This window comes from Haliotis cracherodii, unplaced genomic scaffold (assembly GCF_022045235.1).
Source record: "Haliotis cracherodii isolate W230 unplaced genomic scaffold, xgHalCrac1.p SCAF_5, whole genome shotgun sequence".
In the NCBI taxonomy this organism is placed as follows: domain Eukaryota; kingdom Metazoa; phylum Mollusca; class Gastropoda; order Lepetellida; family Haliotidae; genus Haliotis; species Haliotis cracherodii.
In genome coordinates this window covers 8,805,197-8,823,107 of record NW_027266308.1, presented here as the reverse complement: position 1 = coordinate 8,823,107, position 17,911 = coordinate 8,805,197, and the positions used below count along the sequence as shown (strand labels likewise).

The 17,911-nt window shown below is 42.6% G+C and overlaps 1 protein-coding gene across 1 annotated transcript in view; it reads right to left on the bottom strand.

Annotated features, from left to right (window-relative positions):
- Positions 1-8,603, bottom strand: part of LOC139442395 (uncharacterized) — an 88,468-nt gene extending 79,865 nt beyond the window's left edge. Inside the window, exons 1-3 of the mRNA XM_071223199.1 lie at positions 8,472-8,603; positions 8,225-8,294; positions 2,950-3,066 (exon numbers count right to left, since the gene is read on the bottom strand). Of these exons, the coding sequence (XP_071079300.1) occupies positions 2,950-3,066; positions 8,225-8,294; positions 8,472-8,518 (234 nt within the window). The 5' untranslated portion in view covers positions 8,519-8,603. The remainder of the gene's footprint in view (positions 1-2,949; positions 3,067-8,224; positions 8,295-8,471) is intronic.
- Positions 8,604-17,911: the final 9,308 nt, after the last annotated feature.

The following is a 17,911-nucleotide window of genomic DNA, read 5'->3' as shown; positions in this document are numbered from 1 at the left end:
CATGACAGATTAACTAGTCAAATGAAAAAATGGGGTGTTCCTTAACTTCTTTCGAGTAGTAGATGTGTACATCAAAGCCAACCTTCAAGACAGCACAAGCATGTCTGTGATAATAAATCATGCTTGTAGTATCATCAAGGTGCAAATTGAGTGCACCAGTTAAATATTGACGACACAAACATTCTCCTCTTTGACTGACTCACCACACACAACCACACACAGAATATAGATCCAGGTGGCTTTGTAGCTCACCTGGACTATTTGTAACACTACAGATCAGTTTAGTTAAACTGACAATGACATAACTCATACTCCAATCCTAAATATACTTGCAAACATAATAGCAACATTTTTGTGATACAATATTACATACTTTCTGTATGTTAAATTATGCATTGATACTTCTAACTGTCAGAAGAAAAATGTTCAGTTTCAACACGATTACCATGATAGCTATGGCCAAATCTGTTCTCAAGTCAGCAACCCACTGGTCCACACACAAAAAAAAGATTAATCAATCAATTCCAGAAAGACACGAAGGCACAAAGGTCATAAATGTAAATTCCACCCTGTAATTTAGAATTTACTCTATTCTGATTGGTCAATCAGAGGTTAATAAATCACAATAAACCCCCTCTGATTGAAACAGCTGGTTTGACGGCTACATCTGTGCGGAAGCGAATATTCAAAGAAGAGTACTTTTTTAAGTCATTATCGGTAGGCACATTTAAATAATTATATCTACAATTACATGTTACAAAATTGAAAGTTGTGGTTAATACAATATTCAAAGGATGTGTGGCAAAATACTTCATGCAGAAAACACACTAGAAATCTACAAAGAAAATGCAATTTAAGTTTTGGGGAAACAGAGACCTTGGAATTGGGCGCTTTTCAATATACGACTGTGATGTCATATCTTTTGCGTTACAATAAGCGACATGACGTCATAATGGTGACATGCGGTGGATAACGAAAGCTTGAGCACATACAGCGCCATATTTTGCTTAAACAGGCTGTTGTCGGCGATTCCGTAATTCAGATCCCACTCAAAACACTGAACTAAACCCATGCCGCTTCACTCAATATATTTACTAATAACACCCACTATTGCTGGGATCATATACACAAAATTTCAGTTCCATAAATTCAGTGCTTTCACCATTTTCAAAAACAGAGGACCATGCTACTAGTACTATGTCGGATTACAGTAGGAAGGGGATTCTGAACTGTTTGTTGCCACAGCGGGAATAATTTATGCATATCTTCAAAGGACTTGTAGTGCAGAGATGTTGAAATTATTAAAAACGTTAAGAGTGCCTGGAAACAGAGGAGAATACGCCAGCTGAAGACTAAGTTGAACCTTTAAAGAAGTGAATTTAACTATTCTACTTATCTAACCAACTGGATGAGGTAAAATAGATTATATATTTCATAATCGTCAAAGTATAATTAAGTATGTCACATGAATGTTATAAACCATTCTTCTACACCCAGCCAATAGTCTCACCTCACAGCATGCATTGATGTGCTGTCAAGTAGTATAGTTAACAACAGACACATAATCAGGCTAAAGTATGCATGGACACAACGGGAATAATGTTGAATTGTTTCACACAGTCATGGCTCTTAGAGAGGTTGTCAAAACAAAGCCATGACAATCCATAGGGTCTGGCACTAAACTATAGGGTCCGGCACTAAACGTTAGGGTCCGGCACTAAACTATAGAGTCTGGCACTAATCGTTAGGGTCCGGCACTAAACGTTAGGGTCTGGCACTAATCGTTAGGGTCCGGCACTAAACTATAGAGTCTGGCACTAATCGTTAGGGTCCGGCACTAAACTATAGAGTCTGGCACTAATCGTTAGGGTTTGGCACTAAACTATAGAGTCTGGCACAAATCGTTAGGGTAGGGCACTAAACTATAGAGTCTGGCACTAATCGTTAGGGTCCGGCACTAAACGTTAGGGTCTGGCACTAATCGTTAGGGTCCGGCACTATACTATAGAGTCTGGCACTAATCGTTAGGGTTTGGCACTAAACTATAGAGTCTGGCACTAATCGTTAGGGTTTGGCACTAAACTATAGAGTCTGGCACTAATCGTTAGGGTCCGGCACTAAACTATAGAGTCTGGCACTAATCGTTAGGGTTTGGCACTAAACGTTAGGGTCTGGCACTAATCGTTAGGGTCCGGCACTAAACTATAGAGTCTGGCACTAATCGTTAGGGTCCGGCACTATATATAGAGTCTGGCACTAATCGTTAGGGTTTGGCACTTAACTATAGAGTCTGGCACTAAACGTTAGGGTCTGGCACTAAACTATAGAGTCTGGCACTAATCGTTAGGGTCCGGCACTAAACTATAGAGTCTGGCACTAATCGTTAGGGTTTGGCACTAAACTATATACGGTCCGGCACTAATCGTTAGGGTCCGGCACTAAACTATTTAGAGTCTGGCACTAATCGTTAGGGTTTGGCACTAAACTATAGAGTCTGGCACTAATCGTTAGGGTCCGGCACTAAACTATAGAGTCTGGCACTAATCGTTAGGGTTTGGCACTAAACTAAAGGGTCTGGTACTTCAAAATTCCAAATATTTACAACAATGACGATGAAGATTACCATCTCATCCTACCAGGTACCCACTCACTGCTGGGTGAACAGAGACATATTTAGAACAAAACAACTTGCCAAAGATGACACACTTGTTACATGTGCTTCAGTGTGGCACACGATCGAAGGTCTAGAAACTCTCAGGGTCAAGCTGCAGAAACGGTCACTCATCCAAGGACTTTCCGCGACCAAAGTGTCTGAACTTCACCTAATTTGTGACCTTTGCACTATGCACAGTCACCGAGTGCCACCAGACCTATAATATAAGCTGTAAAGATTTGAAGCCAATTCTTTATTTCCCTTGCATGTCATCAATGTCCAACCAACAATCTTACCACTTCCTGTGAGGCATATCCCTGTTGTTGCGAGTCTCCCATGGAATCATAGCAGTAATCAAATGTGAAGTGCTTGACACGCTCTCGACTATCCCCATACTCCGGCACACCTTCCAGCTGAAACACCACCACAACATGATGTACACAACATGGATCAAGGCATGATAATATTAGCATACTGTCTTCCTGAATATGACTATATAACATTTGTATAGTGTCTTCCTGAATATATGCCTGTAACTTATCTGGCACATATAAGGCATACCTTCATAATGGACTATGCTGAGAGATAGTAGAGGCAGAGATGAGAGCGGGTTGGAGGCAGAGCTGAGAGGGGGTGGGAGGCAGAGATGAGAGCAGGTTGGAAGTAGAGCTGAGAAGAAGTTGGAGGTGGAGGTGAGAGGGGGTTGGAGGCAGAGCTGAGAGGGGTTGGAGGCAGAGCTGAGATGGGGTTGGAGGCAGAGCTGGGAAGAAGTTGGAGGTGGAGGTGAGAGGGGGTTGGAGGCAGAGCTGAGAGGGGTTGGAGGCAGAGCTGAGATGGGGTTGGAGGCAGAGCTGAGATGGGGTTGGAGGCAGAGCTGAGATGGGGTTGGAGGCAGAGCTGAGGGGGGTTGGAGGCAGAGCTGAGGGGGGTTGGAGGCAGAGCTGAGAGGGGATTGGAGGCAGAGCTGAGATGGGGTTGGAGGCAGAGCTGAGAGGCGGTTGGAGGCAGAGCTGAGAAGAGGTTGGAGGCAGAGCTGAGAGGGGGTTGGAGGCGGAGGTGAGAGGGGGTTGGAGGCAGAGTTGAGAGGGCTTGGAGGCAGAGCTGAGGGGGGTTGGAGGCAGAGCTGAGAGGGGGTTGGAAGCAGAGCTGAGATGGGGTTGGAGGCAGAGCTGAGGGGGGTTGGAGGCAGAGCTGAGATGGGGTTGGAGGCAGAGCTGAGATGGGGTTGGAGGCAGAGCTGAGAGGCGGTTGGAGGCAGAGCTGAGAAGAGGTTGGAGGCAGAGCTGAGAGGGGGTTGGAGGCGGAGGTGAGAGGGGGTTGGAGGCAGAGTTGAGAGGGCTTGGAGGCAGAGCTGAGGGGGGTTGGAGGCAGAGCTGAGAGGGGGTTGGAGGCAGAGCTGAGATGGGGTTGGAGGCAGAGCTGAGAGGGGGTTGGAGGCAGAGCTGAGATGGGGTTGGAGGCAGAGCTGAGGGGGTTGGAGGCAGAGCTGAGAGGGGGTTGGAGGCAGAGCTGAGAGGGGTTGGAAGTAGAGCTGAGAGGGGTTGGAGGCAGAGCTGAGAGGGGGTTGGAGGCAGAGCTGAGGGGGTTAGAGGCGGAGGTGAGAGGGGGTTGGAGGCAGAGCTGAGAGGGGGTTGGAGGCAGAGCTGAGGGGGTTGGAGGCAGAGCTGAGGGGGGTTGGAGGCAGAGCTGAGAGGGGGTTGGAGGCAGAGCTGAGATGGGGTTGGAGGCAGAGCTGAGAGGCGGTTGGAGGCAGAGCTGAGAAGAGGTTGGAGGCAGAGCTGAGAGGGGGTTGGAGGCGGAGGTGAGAGGGGGTTGGAGGCAGAGTTGAGAGGGCTTGGAGGCAGAGCTGAGGGGGGTTGGAGGCAGAGCTGAGAGGGGGTTGGAGGCAGAGCTGAGGGGGTTAGAGGCGGAGGTGAGAGGGGGTTGGAGGCAGAGCTGAGAGGGGGTTGGAGGCAGAGCTGAGAGGGGGTTGGAGGCAGAGCTGAGGGGGGTTGGAGGCAGAGCTGAGAGGGGGTTGGAGGCAGAGCTGAGAGGGGGTTGAACTGATGAACTAAACCTGAAGAAATATATGATGATAATTACACATGATCATGATTAACACTGACTTGATCTTTAATTACATTATCAATGAATAATATGTCAGTCATTCAAAACAATAACTGGTCCATCTGACATTTTGGCATCTGTGTGTACATGACAACATTTTCAAGAGCTTAACGTCATGACAAGTTCTGGCATTGATATAACATGAAGTGATCAATCGTTTTGAGCAGCCATGATTCATGATTACACAAATGCAGTGCACCTGCCGAGGGGCACTCATACATGTCAATCTTAAATACCATTGAATCACTATCAGAGGACATGCATAGAAATATGGCAATTGGCCATGCCGGCCATTGTTCAACATTCTCTTGGCTTTATCTGATTACACAACGCAGTGAATGGTTAAGTATAATGCTCATAATCCCGTCTATAAGTCAGTTTGCCATTGTGTGTGTAAGTAGACGTTCACAACCTGTAAACAGGCGGTTGTTTGTCACACCATATACCAGCAATTTATATTGTAAACCATATCTTGGTTTTAAATAACCATTTCTGCTGTATAATATCATTCAGTGATTATTTTGATAAAGTTTGAAGAGCCTTTGAGGATGTAACAATAATCAGAACTGTACGTTATCTGCCTGATAGTGGGTGAGGGAGCTATTTACAGCACCTTCTTGGTAAGTTCATCCCTCTAGGAATTTACTGAATAGCCCATGACACAAAGTGTATTAGAAGCTCTAGTGATTGATACTGATCAACAACACCGAACACAATCAAACTATTGTGAATACTGAACACTGTAATATTAAGGACTGCCATCTAATTTCCATCAGAGTGAGTATTTGTTTGTTTGTTTGTTGTTTAACCCTGCACTCACCAATTTTCCAGCTATGTGACAGCGGTCTGTAAATAATCGAGTCTGGACCAGGCAATCCAGTGATTGACATCATGAGCATCGATCTACGCAACTGGGATACGATGACATGCATCAACCAAGTCACCCGATCTTAACAATATTCCAGGAATATCATAGTTGGGGACACCAGAAATTGGTTTCACACATTGTCCATGTGGAGCATCGAACCCGGCCCTTCAGGGTGACAAGCGAATGCAATAACTACTAGGCTACCCCACCCCCATTTTCTGATTGATAAGAATACTGACAACCTCACTGCTTTCACTGCTCTGAGAGTGGCCATGAATCAAAGGAGATAATTTCAGCAGCTTACCTATACCCACTTGATACATAGGGGTTATCACGCGAGTGTGGTTGGGGTTTGCTAATATTCTGCATTTGGAATAAACATTGTACTTAGCGAGCCTTGGTGGTACGGTGCCTAAGCCATGCAGGTTTTGGTGGTATGTGTGCATGAATATATAACGTAAATAGGTCAGTGATTAGTCAGTCGGACAATTACAACTGTCAAAACAGTTCCAACTGAAACTTGTTTTTTCAGACAGTGGAATTACTACATATAGGCAAAATGACAATTGCAAAGACATATTTTTTGTATTTACCTTTTTCAATCTATCTGCTATCTGCTAGAGTAATTGCCCTTTATCAAAGGGAAACTACTCTAGTCTATGAGACATGTTTGCTTTGAATCGGCCTGGCTCGTCATAACATTTCGAAATGCATTCAGATGTCCACACGGCAACGAAAAATAAGGTAATATTTCAGACATATTTAAGCTAAAACTATCTAATATATAAATTTGTAAAAAGAGCCTAGCTGTAAAGTTCTACAAGCAAAGATATAGAAAATGATCCCGCTAGTTTCTCGCATATGTTTTCTCGCAAAAGTTGCCTCATCCACATCTTTTAGAAACTGATTTTGGGTGGATTAGACTATTATTTTGAAAATGATAACAACTATCTCAGTATGTGATGGATAATTCTGACCTTATCAGTATCACCGAGGGTCGGAGTGCCCTGTTTGTTTGTAAACACTGAAAGGAGTGCCAAACTGATGTTTCTATATTTGCACATTCATCTGTACATGACCCCAATGAATATAGTTTTTATCCGTTGGCTTTATCTTGCCGGGAAATCTACTCCTCGGCCCATGATAAAAATATCATCATTGGTTTTTATAGTATTATGCTTTAAATAGTTTCTAACAATTTTTCTTTGATGGTGTTAACATTTTCATACTTTTTTCTTAAAAATTGGAATTCATAATCTGCCTATTTCGGTGTTTTGAATAACAATATTCAACTAGAACCATTGGTCGTTTGGCAGATAAATTAACTAGTATTATACAGGTAGGAAAATGTTACTTTTTAGTTATTGCACATTTGAAATAATAATTCAAGGGACATTTTAGAGTCTCATTTTTAACAGCATTGTCCTTTATCATAGTTGTAAAGTAGGACTTGACAATTTATACAAGGCATTATAAACCATGATATCAACATACTTATCAAATACAATATTTAAAGTTGGATTTTCTAATGAATTTTACACGAGAGAAAAATACAATTTAGCTAACTGTGAATGTAATGTTTGACACATTAACTATGTTGTTTAACAGACTTAAGGCCTAATCTTTGTTTGCTTTATAGATTATCTAGGCCTATAAGCTAAGATGAAGTAGGCAAGCGTAGTCGAGCATGCCTGGAAATCAGTCACAAAAGAAATTAAGTGAACATGGCAAAGTTTATAACAATTATTTTATGGCATTTGATTCCGGGTACTATTGTTAATAACGTTTGATGATTATAAGGCCATTGTGTTCAAAATTGCCATTTTTCGTTTTGGGTCAGGTTTTGACATACTATATGCTCACTAAAAAAAAACAAGAAAAAACATTTCGTGACTTACAAATAAACTTGACAAATATTGTATCTCAAAAATACCCCTAAAACAGTTGATACATTCAGCAACCCATGCTTGCCATAAAAGGCGATTAACGGGATCGGATGGTCAGACTCGCTGATGCATGTCATGGTTCCAAAATGCGTGGATCGATGCTCATGATATTAATCACTGGATTGTCTGGTCCAGACTCGATTATTTACAGACCGCCGTCATATAGCTGGAATAGTGCCGAGAGCGGCATTTAACAACAAGCCAACCAACCAACATACAACATAAAATAGGAACAGGTATAATATTTGTAACACAAAGATCTAGAATGTTTCAACTTCAATCTCATGTAGGGTCCTGTTCATTCAAATACCAACAAACCATCATTTATTAAAAACGTATACAATGTTGAAACACAGGGAATATCAACTTTATCTTACCTAATACTATAGCTTACGTGTGTTATACCACTGTCAATGACTACAAAAACCTATGAGTAACAGTTCACTGCATAATGCAGATTGTATTTTTTAGGGCCATTGACTAGCAAACAATCAATGTCCCAGCCAGTTTACTTTCAAAAGCACTATCGACAAACTACGTAAATGTTTATATCCAAACATGATATCATTGTGACAACTTCCTTTCTAATCCATTGTCAATCTGTCAAACTTTTTTAAACTTGTGTCGTCTGCTATAGATGAGACTTCGTACCTTGACATTGTTGATGCTGATGTTATCTCCACTGGCGGTCACTATGGAGTACGCTTTCTTGTCCGTCTCCCTGCAAATAGACGATCACGTCAATGAGGAAATAGTTTGTAAGTTGTAATGATGCCACAATGCCGATTGGCACACTCACTTAGCGACTCCAAAGCCCCAAGCGCCAACCACTAGGTCGTATCATATCTTGATTGTTTGGTGTTTATGATTTGTATTTAAACTGTGATTCTAGACTTACCTGCCACTAAGAGGGCGAACCCTGACCGCTACCCTCACAGTTGACATTACTGTTATAAAATATCATCCATTTTCACTCGGAAATCCACGCAATAATTGCATTTTGTATGTCCAAATGCCAGCCACAACAAGTATCTACACTCTCACAAAACTTGTGTGGACTAGTCCACTTCGTCTGCGGGGAGCAGGGGTGCGGGCTGTTCGCCGCTAATCCATTGAGTGGATTTCCGTTCAATAGCTGGTCATTATGTCTGTGATAAAACAGTACAGCAGTAAAAGGATTGATTGTCGATAAGGGATTTGTTAATAGCAGGTCACATCATGTTCGTGCGACCGTGTAAATTCTGAGAAACTGAACAAGTTCGACACAGTTATTGTTCACATGGCAGCCAGTGGATTGTGAGAAATGCCAGGTAGACATGGTCTGTTGGGTCTGAGATTGTATTCTCTGCACGGTGCCATCAGAGGCATGTGGGAGGAAAAACCCACAGACTAAGTGTGGAGGAGTGGCGCCATGTAGGGTACAATTATTTGACTTATAGAGAGTCGTTTAAGTCGGTCACAGTTTGACTTGTGTTCTCGGTCTCTTTATCCGATTAGCTTTAAACGTAAGAAAGCTAAAGATCAAGATGTAACCTCATACCTGATTGTTCTCTGTATAATGTATCGAGTCGGTATCCAGTGTAACCGTTTACTCATGAATTTAACGCATGTTCCTCCCCGATCCCGTCTTTTATCTTACCATCTTTCTTTTTTTTTGATTTTCCTTTCTCCTTCTGAATATTAATTTCCCATTCCTTTCGCCATACATCGCACCTATCTCAGCTTCTTACTGTCCACCCTAGAATCACCCCACCCCTCTCCCACCCACCCACACAAGTTACTCTGCCCCTGTACCTACGCTCCAGTATTATTACTGCCCGAACCAGAATCATAATCCACCCACCCCCACCTCAACACACACTTTTCTCGGCCCCTGTACCACACCCTCCACTATTCTTACTGTCCCAAACAGAATCATACCCCACCCCCACCTCAACACACACTTTTCTCGGCCCCTGTACCACACCCTCCAGTATTCTTACTGCCCCAAACAGAATCATACCCCACCCCCACCCCCACCCCCACCCCAACACACACTTTTCTCGGCCCCTGTACCCACACTCCCCTATTCTTACTGCCCCAACCAGAATCATACCCCACCCCCACCCCCAACACACACGTTACTCAGCCCCTGTACCCACACTCCAGTATTCTTACTGCCCAAACAAGAATCATACCCCACCCCACCCCCATCCCCACCCCAACACACACTTTTCTCGGCCCCTGTACCTACCCTCCAGTATTCTTACTGCCGAAACAAGAATCATACCCCACCCACACCCCCACCCCCACCCCCAACACACACGTTACTCGGCCCCTGTACCCACACTCCAGTATTCTTACTGCCGAAACAAGAATCATACCCCACAATTCTTACACTCTGTAGCTGCTCCTGGAATCCATACCCCCACCCCATGTTTTATTACAGTCTTACCCCTACGCCCAGGAAGGTCCACCCGTATATATACTGTCCTGACCCACACTGTATCAGCTAGGGGGTTAAACACTAGGGCTGAAACGATATCCCGGGACACCGATGCATCGCGATTCACTCCATACGATACTGTGTGCGATTTGTGAGGTGCTGTATCTCGATTTTTCACTATACGTTTTTTCTAAGAGGTACATACATATAAATATTCCTTGGTCCTTAATCTGGACGTTATGAATGTGTTAGCTTACATTTTTTTATGAACAACGACACTTAATTAAGTTGTAAATGCATTATTTAAATAATGTGATAAACGTAACTTTCATATTTATAAACACTAGGATTAGACCTTTCAAATGCTGTATTAACATTACGGTTCCGTCGGTTGCAATAAATAAATAAATAAATAAATGAAAATGGCAAATCATAACTTTCTGGACACTGGTACATTTAGTATTTACTGCTACCATCTCGTCTGAACTCACAAATATGTAGGACTGTTACTTTTGTGTTTGCTGGCATTTACATGGAAATGGCAGATGATTTATTGAGTTAAAATACTTATTACAGTATATATTTTATGACTCATGAACATTCATTCACGTTCATTTAATTTTTCATTTTAATAAACTAAGTTTAATTCCTTTACCTCTTGTCTTCTCTTGTCACTATATGTATCGTAGCGTATCGAGATACGCATCGTATCGTGATGTAAGTATCGAGATACGTATCTTATCGTGACCTAGGTGTATCGTTGCAGCCCTATTAAACACACAGGGAGTTCTTACTAGGATGTTACCGTCATAGACAGACATGTTTGACACCGGGTGTTCCAAAAGTAGTTATCATAAACAATGGTGTTTTCATATCTATCGTTATTAATTGAACAAACAGGGATATGAATAAAGTCGCTTTTGCTTTTAGTCAGGTAATCTCCATTTCCGCACATGCCACATGCCTGTACGTAAATCTAGACTTGCACAAGTCTCTACGGCAATAATTATTAGTTTTAAACATAAGTTCTAGATTATGTAAATAATAAGAACAAATTGTCCCTCTTCACATATCTAGACTTGCCCATTAGGAGGATATAATTACAACACATCCATGTACTTTTCTTTCAGTACAGCCTTGGAGCAAGGCTAGCCGACACCATTCATTCTGATGCTGTTGCTTCTCACACAGCCGATTCCAAGCCCTTGTTCCACATGTACGCTGAGACAAAGGACACCAAGCGACCCTCGGTGTGATTCATGCATCAGGTCACATGTCAGCAACACGACGGCGCGATCATTGACACGTGGCGAGTGGCCGGACTCTGAAACTAACAGGAAGATATGTTTCACCCCCTTGCCTGAGTTGTATGGTCATATGGATGCTATTATATCATGTTCTGTTGCTTAGGGAACTGAGGGCAGCACAACATGGGGTTGACAATATCATGTTATGTGCTGTTGGTGTGCTTCTCTCGACGCTGTCGGTTGTTGCGCTACTGGGTTGAACGTCGCCTTCAAGATTATTGCACTTATACAGCGACGTGCATGCGCGCGTGTATGTGTGTGGCTGCTTGTACTAGTCCGGACTGACCCCGACTTATAGTGCTAGCCCACTGAGATACCATGCCGCAGTTTAACATGAATACCCCACTCAGACACAGTATACTGACTCCGAGCCGACCAGCCCCTTAATGCCGAGCGCCAGACAGGGTAACAACAAGTACCATCTTTTAACGTCTTTTGGTATGACGCGGCCGGGGATCGAACTCCGGGCCTTCCGCTCTCCGGGCGGACTCTCTACCACTAGGCCACAGAGGCGGTCCGAGAAAGGTTAAACAGATGTATGACGTGGAAGTTCGTACTATATAGGAATGTATTGCGATATGGTGAGCGCTCGCAAACACCCAGTCAATGAAATTATTCTGTTGATGGAATTTTTTTCATTAAACACAGCAGTAAGCATACCTTGCAGTATCCCCATGTGGCCATTATTGTGTGCGGGGCGGTCGGGTAGCCTGGTGGTTAAAGCGCTCGCTCGTCACGCCGAAGACCCGGGTTCGATTCCCGACATTGGCTACATGGTGTGAAGCCCATTTCTGGTGTCCCCCGCCGTGATATTGCTGGAATATTGCTAAAAGCGGCGTAAAACCATACTCACTCACTCAGTCATTATTGTGTACGTGAAGATTAGGGTTAGAATTGGTCTTCAGCAACCCATGTTTGTTGTAAGAGGCGACTTACGGGATCGTGTGACCGGGTCGCTGACTTGTTTGATGCATGTCATTGTATCCAACTGCATAGATCGATGCTCATGATGTCAGTCACTGGATTGTCTGGTCCAGACTCGATCATTTACAGACCGCGTGAGTTAGGCTTTAACAACATTAAACGTACCAATGATTTGCTAATCCGTTATTTCGTTAATCCGAATATGATGTTACTGTGAGAGGTAAGGCAGTTGTAGATGTGAAAGAAACATATGCCTCATTATACCGTTTTGTAGCTTTGTTGCTTGTTTAACGCCAGACACAGCAATGTTAAATCTATATGACAGCAATCTGTAAATAATCGTGGGGACAAAAAAATCAGTGATTGATATCATGAGCATCGGGAGTGCGGCGTTAAACAAAAAACAAACACGAGCGTCGATCTATGAAATTGGGGCACGATTGCACGTAATCCAAGTCAGCGAGTCTGACCACCCGAGCAACCTTACGACAAGAATAGGTTGCTGGGGACTTATATTCTTACCTATGGGTTTTTATGCCATATTCAGATGAGATAGAACCTGACTTAGTGTTAGTTCTGTTAACCAACTAATCCAGTTTTATAGATCATATATTGGACATTAGATGAAAAGTACATCATTAATGAAAGGAAACTATGTACTGGTACGCCCTAGTGTTGAAGTGACCGGTAAGGCAAAGACCGGCGTCTCCTTTGTGTTACGTGTTGTGGAATGCGTTTAAATAGCGTGCGGCAGCTGGTTCCGCGAAGGACATAAATTGCTTGTGTTTATGTCGAGTCAACACAATAATCGCCAATAAACAAGTCTGTCTGATAGCAGGAATTCTCACAATTTACGGTCCACTTTAATTATATTACCCAATAAATTTATTATCAAGCACACGCTCTACGATTTTTCTAACTTAAACCCTATAGTCACCTTGACCGACGTCAATACTGAATTAATTTACTTATGAATTATCGGTGCCAGAGCGGTAATGACAGTGGGAAATGATTCAGTGATTTAAGTGTATAGAGTGCAGATAACAACGTAAATCCTGTATATGACCGAAAAATGCTAAAAGATGGTACTTGTTGTTACCATGCCTGGCGCTCGGCATTAAGGGGATAAAACAAGGAGTGGTCGACTCGGAGTCAGTATGCTGTATTCATTGTATTCACTGTATTCATGTCAAAGTGCGGCTTGGTATTTCAGTGGGATAGCACTATATAATGGGCATTAGTCCGGACTAGTACAAACAGCCTCACAAGTGCATGCGCACGCACACCCATCCCCCCCCCCCCCCCCCCCCCCCCCCCCCCCCCCCCCCCCCCCCACACACACACTTGCGGGCACATTGTTATATAAATGCAAAAATCTTGAACGCGACGTTAAATCCCACGTCACAAGATATGACCCGTGAAGATCCGGGGTAGAATAAGTCTTTAGCAGTCCATGCTTGCCGTAAAAGGTGACTTTGCTTGTCGTACGAGGCGACTAACAGGATCAGGTGGTGTGGCCCGCTGACTTGGTTGAGGCATGTCATCGTATCCTAGTTGCCTGGATTGATGCTCATGATATCAATCACTGGATTGTCTGGCGATATATTTCTGACTCAACTGTAAATTTGTAAACTCAATTGCTCATGCTCGAGTTGGATGAACGCATTTAAATACGGTTTTGTTTGTTTGTTGTTTAACGCCGCACTCAGCAACATTCCAGGTATGACGGCGGTCTGTAAATACTGGAGTCTGGACCACACAATCCAGTGATTGCTGTCATGAGCATCGACCTAAGCAATTGGGATACGATGACATGCACCAGCCAAGTCAACGAGCCTGACCAACCGATCCCGTTAGTCGCCTCTTGCGACAAGCGTAGTCGCCTTTTACGGCAAGCATGGGCTGCTGAAGACCTATATTCTACCCAGGATCTTCACGGGTGCATTTGAATACTGACACTGGACAACAACTCACTACTAAATCATATTGTCTGTTTATTTGCTCCTCAATAGAAAACACCAGGGGTCACATACCCACTGAATATGTTCTTGATACATAAGCAGATCAGTTTTCTCGACTTATGCCAGGTGTTGAAGCAAACTGGCTGAGGCGTCGCTTGTGTATGGCCCTGGAAAGAGGAAACTGTTATCAATTATGTAAGCTGTTATTCATTTAACACTATGGCTATGCGCTAATTTGAAGCCTGTGTATTTGGGTCAAAGACCTTACGTGCAATAAACATTAACTTGACCATTGGTTACCACTCGCCCCTTTCCGTAACGTGCAAGAAGACTCGTCCCTTATCTATGAATGTTATGCGCGAAAATATGACAAACCAATCATATTGCGCGTATGACTTCAAGTTCTTCGGTCAAAGAATCCCTTATGAAACATTTTTGATTTTACGGATGTCTTGTATCTAAAAATATACGCAACATACAGTTAAATGTGTTCAATCATACTGTATGTATACCGCAAGTCCCGATGTGTTTTAAATTGTATCTGAAGTATATATAATATATGGGGAAATATACATGAATCATTACGCAACAAGTTGACAATTCTTTTACCTATGCCCCTTTGCGCTTAGACGGAACCCGGTCGCAAAAATGGCCACGAAAGGGACACGAGTCGTTATTCGGCTTGTGCCAAAATAGCACGAGTTGGTCACGAATGCAACTTCACTGATCGTTTATCAGTTGTATTCGTGATTTTGTCCATCTGACATATTGGTGATATGATTTGTTTGTTTGTCTGTCTGTTTGCTGTTTAAGGCTGCATCAGACGTATTGACGATATGATACACCTGGCGTATTGGTGATATGAACATCAGTTATGTTTGTGATATGGTGCATCAAGATTATTGATGATATGGTTTGTTTGTTTGTTGTTTAACGTCGTACCAGGCGTATTGGTAATATTGTACATCTGATGGATTGGTTATATGTTAAACCAGGGCGTTGGTGACTTTTAACACTTATGAAAGAACTTAAAAGCCACTTGAGGAGACCACGTGATCATTTATGTCCGGTGGCGACGAGCCCGTGGGCTGTGACCTGAACGCTGAAAGTTCGAGATCCGTTATACACACACAGTGATGAATTACTGTTGTGATTGACAGCCAGCTCACTGCATGGTGTAGATATACGATGTCGACTTCCGCATGCAGCACAGCTGAGAGTTGTACATTTCACCACCTGTCAACCGTTAAGCACGAGAGGCTGCACCTGTGACTCGTGAAACGCACAATAGCCGCCTCTTGTAAAAGTGACCCTTGTCGTCAAAACAAAAAGTTCAATGCAATGTCTCTTGGCTCGTATATTGCGTGTCAAAGGTCAAGGCTGACAGTGACTAAACAGGTTTGCACGTCGTTTATTAATCATAACAGGAACGTGATGACCTGTTGATTTAGTCACATTCTTAAGATTAGACACTGATGAATGTATTTGGCGGTAAGAGTGTCTGTGTACGTTTCTGCTCAAGCATAAATCATATACAGCATTAGTGTCCGTGCATTTTCCCTGTTATCATTACAGAGCTAGGCTAGTGATTGATTGATTGATTGATTAGTAAAATGTTTTATATGTGTTCGGGCAACTAGGCCCATTTACACCTTGCCCATAATAAAGATTTTCTAAGTACCTGGATATTTTATAAAGCATCAAAACTGCCACACGCTTTAATATACATGTATAAGCGAGCATGACATTTTGATCATCATGGTGAACAATATTCCTAGAACAGAAAATACAAGACAATGAGAAGTCAATATTGAGAACTGTTAGTGCCTCCACCATTGCCTTACGCTGATTAACATACTTTTGGCAATGCAATAAAAAATGAGCTACATTGTCAAGCTGATTACACACTGTACAATGTGCAGAAACGTCTTTATTGATAACATTTAGATAAGCTCCAAGACCACAATGCCCAAGACGAAGTCTGGTTAAGAGAACCTCCTCTCTCCGATTATTTCTAGATGACGTCCTTTTAAGGATGATGCCCATCTCTGCTGCCATTTTGTTTTAGCATGGGCCATACTGACGGTGCCTAACTCTGCAGGAGAAGGTAAAATTGTTTCATCCTGTTCGGATTCATCAAATTCTAGTGCAGCTTTAGCCAATTTATCAGCTTTCTCATTTCCGGGGGCGGGGATCCATGAAAATTCTACATCTAACAGGTCTTTACTTAAGTCATTATAAAGGACGAGAATAATGTTGATCAAGTCCTGCCTCGCTGAAACAGGCCTTTAAAAATTAATCCAACGCAATGCTTCAATGATTGCTCCTAGTTCAGCAGAAAATACTGATAAGTGATCAGCCAATCGGATAGAAAGTTCTCTCTTTTCATTAACGATGAATATACCAGCAGCAACACGACCAGACACTGGGCACAGCCATCAGTGTAAATCTGCATAGCATTCAACCATTGTAGGCTTCTGATATGTTCCTCAGCTATAGCTTTAACTCGAGGTGCTGGCTCACATATATTTACCTGCTCCAGGACATCAAGATAAACTGATGGTAGTTCAAGCAGCTATGGTGGCTTTTCAGGCAGAACAGTAGTGTCATCTATTGAAACATCACGCACAGTATGATTGAAAGCCGTTCTCTGAGATCGCATCCCATAAGGCCCCATACCATTTTTTCCAAGTGTTATGAAAATATTCTATACAATCATTCAACACAGTTGACGTTGAGTGTTTTTCTCCCAAAAGATTTCAATTTTAACATATATCTAACGTCTAACATTTCACGCCTGAGATCTAAAGGCATTTCACCTGATTCAACTTGTAAAGCCTCAACAGAGGTGGTCCTGAACGCTCCAAGACATAATCTTAGGGCTTTCGACTGAACAACATCATGTCTTGCTTTTTGTGTAGCAAATGCAGATCCATAGGCTTGGCAACCGAAATTAAGTCGAGATCTAATGAGGGCTCTATATAACATTAACAAACACTTCCTGTCTGCACCCCATTTGGTACTGGAAATACTTCTCAGAAGGTTCAGGACTTTAATGAATTTCTGAATCAGATAGTCTATATGTGGTTTCCAGGTGAGCCTCTTATCAAACCAGAGACCTAAAAACTTGACTTTATCGACAAACTCCAATTCAGAACCACACAAGACTAATTTTGATTTATGAGGAATCTTTTTCCGAGTAAAAATGATAGCAGAAGATTTAGAAGCTGAAATCTTAAAACCCCAATGAACACACCAATTCTGTACAAGATAGAGAGATTGTTGAACGACTTTGAAGACAGTGTCAAAATTACCGGACGTTTTCCACAACGCTCCATCATCTGCAAACTGTGATGTTTCAACCAGGATATTAATATTCTCAAACAAATCATTTATCATGACATTACATAATGTTGGAGTGATCACACTTCCTTGAGGTGTTCCATTCTCTAAAATATAAATATCTGACAGTGACGTTCCAATGCGAACTTGTATAGTTCTACCAGTTAAGAAATCTTTGGGCAGTTGAACTATTCTAGCAGTGTAACGTAGTTGAACTATAAGAGCGGTATTTATAGTAGAACTATACCAGCGCTATAACATAGTTGAACTATAACAGCAGTATAACATAGTTGTCCAATACCAGCGGTAAAACATAGTTTGACAATACCAGCGGTTGAACATAGTTAAACAATGTCAGCGGTATAACATTGTTAAACTA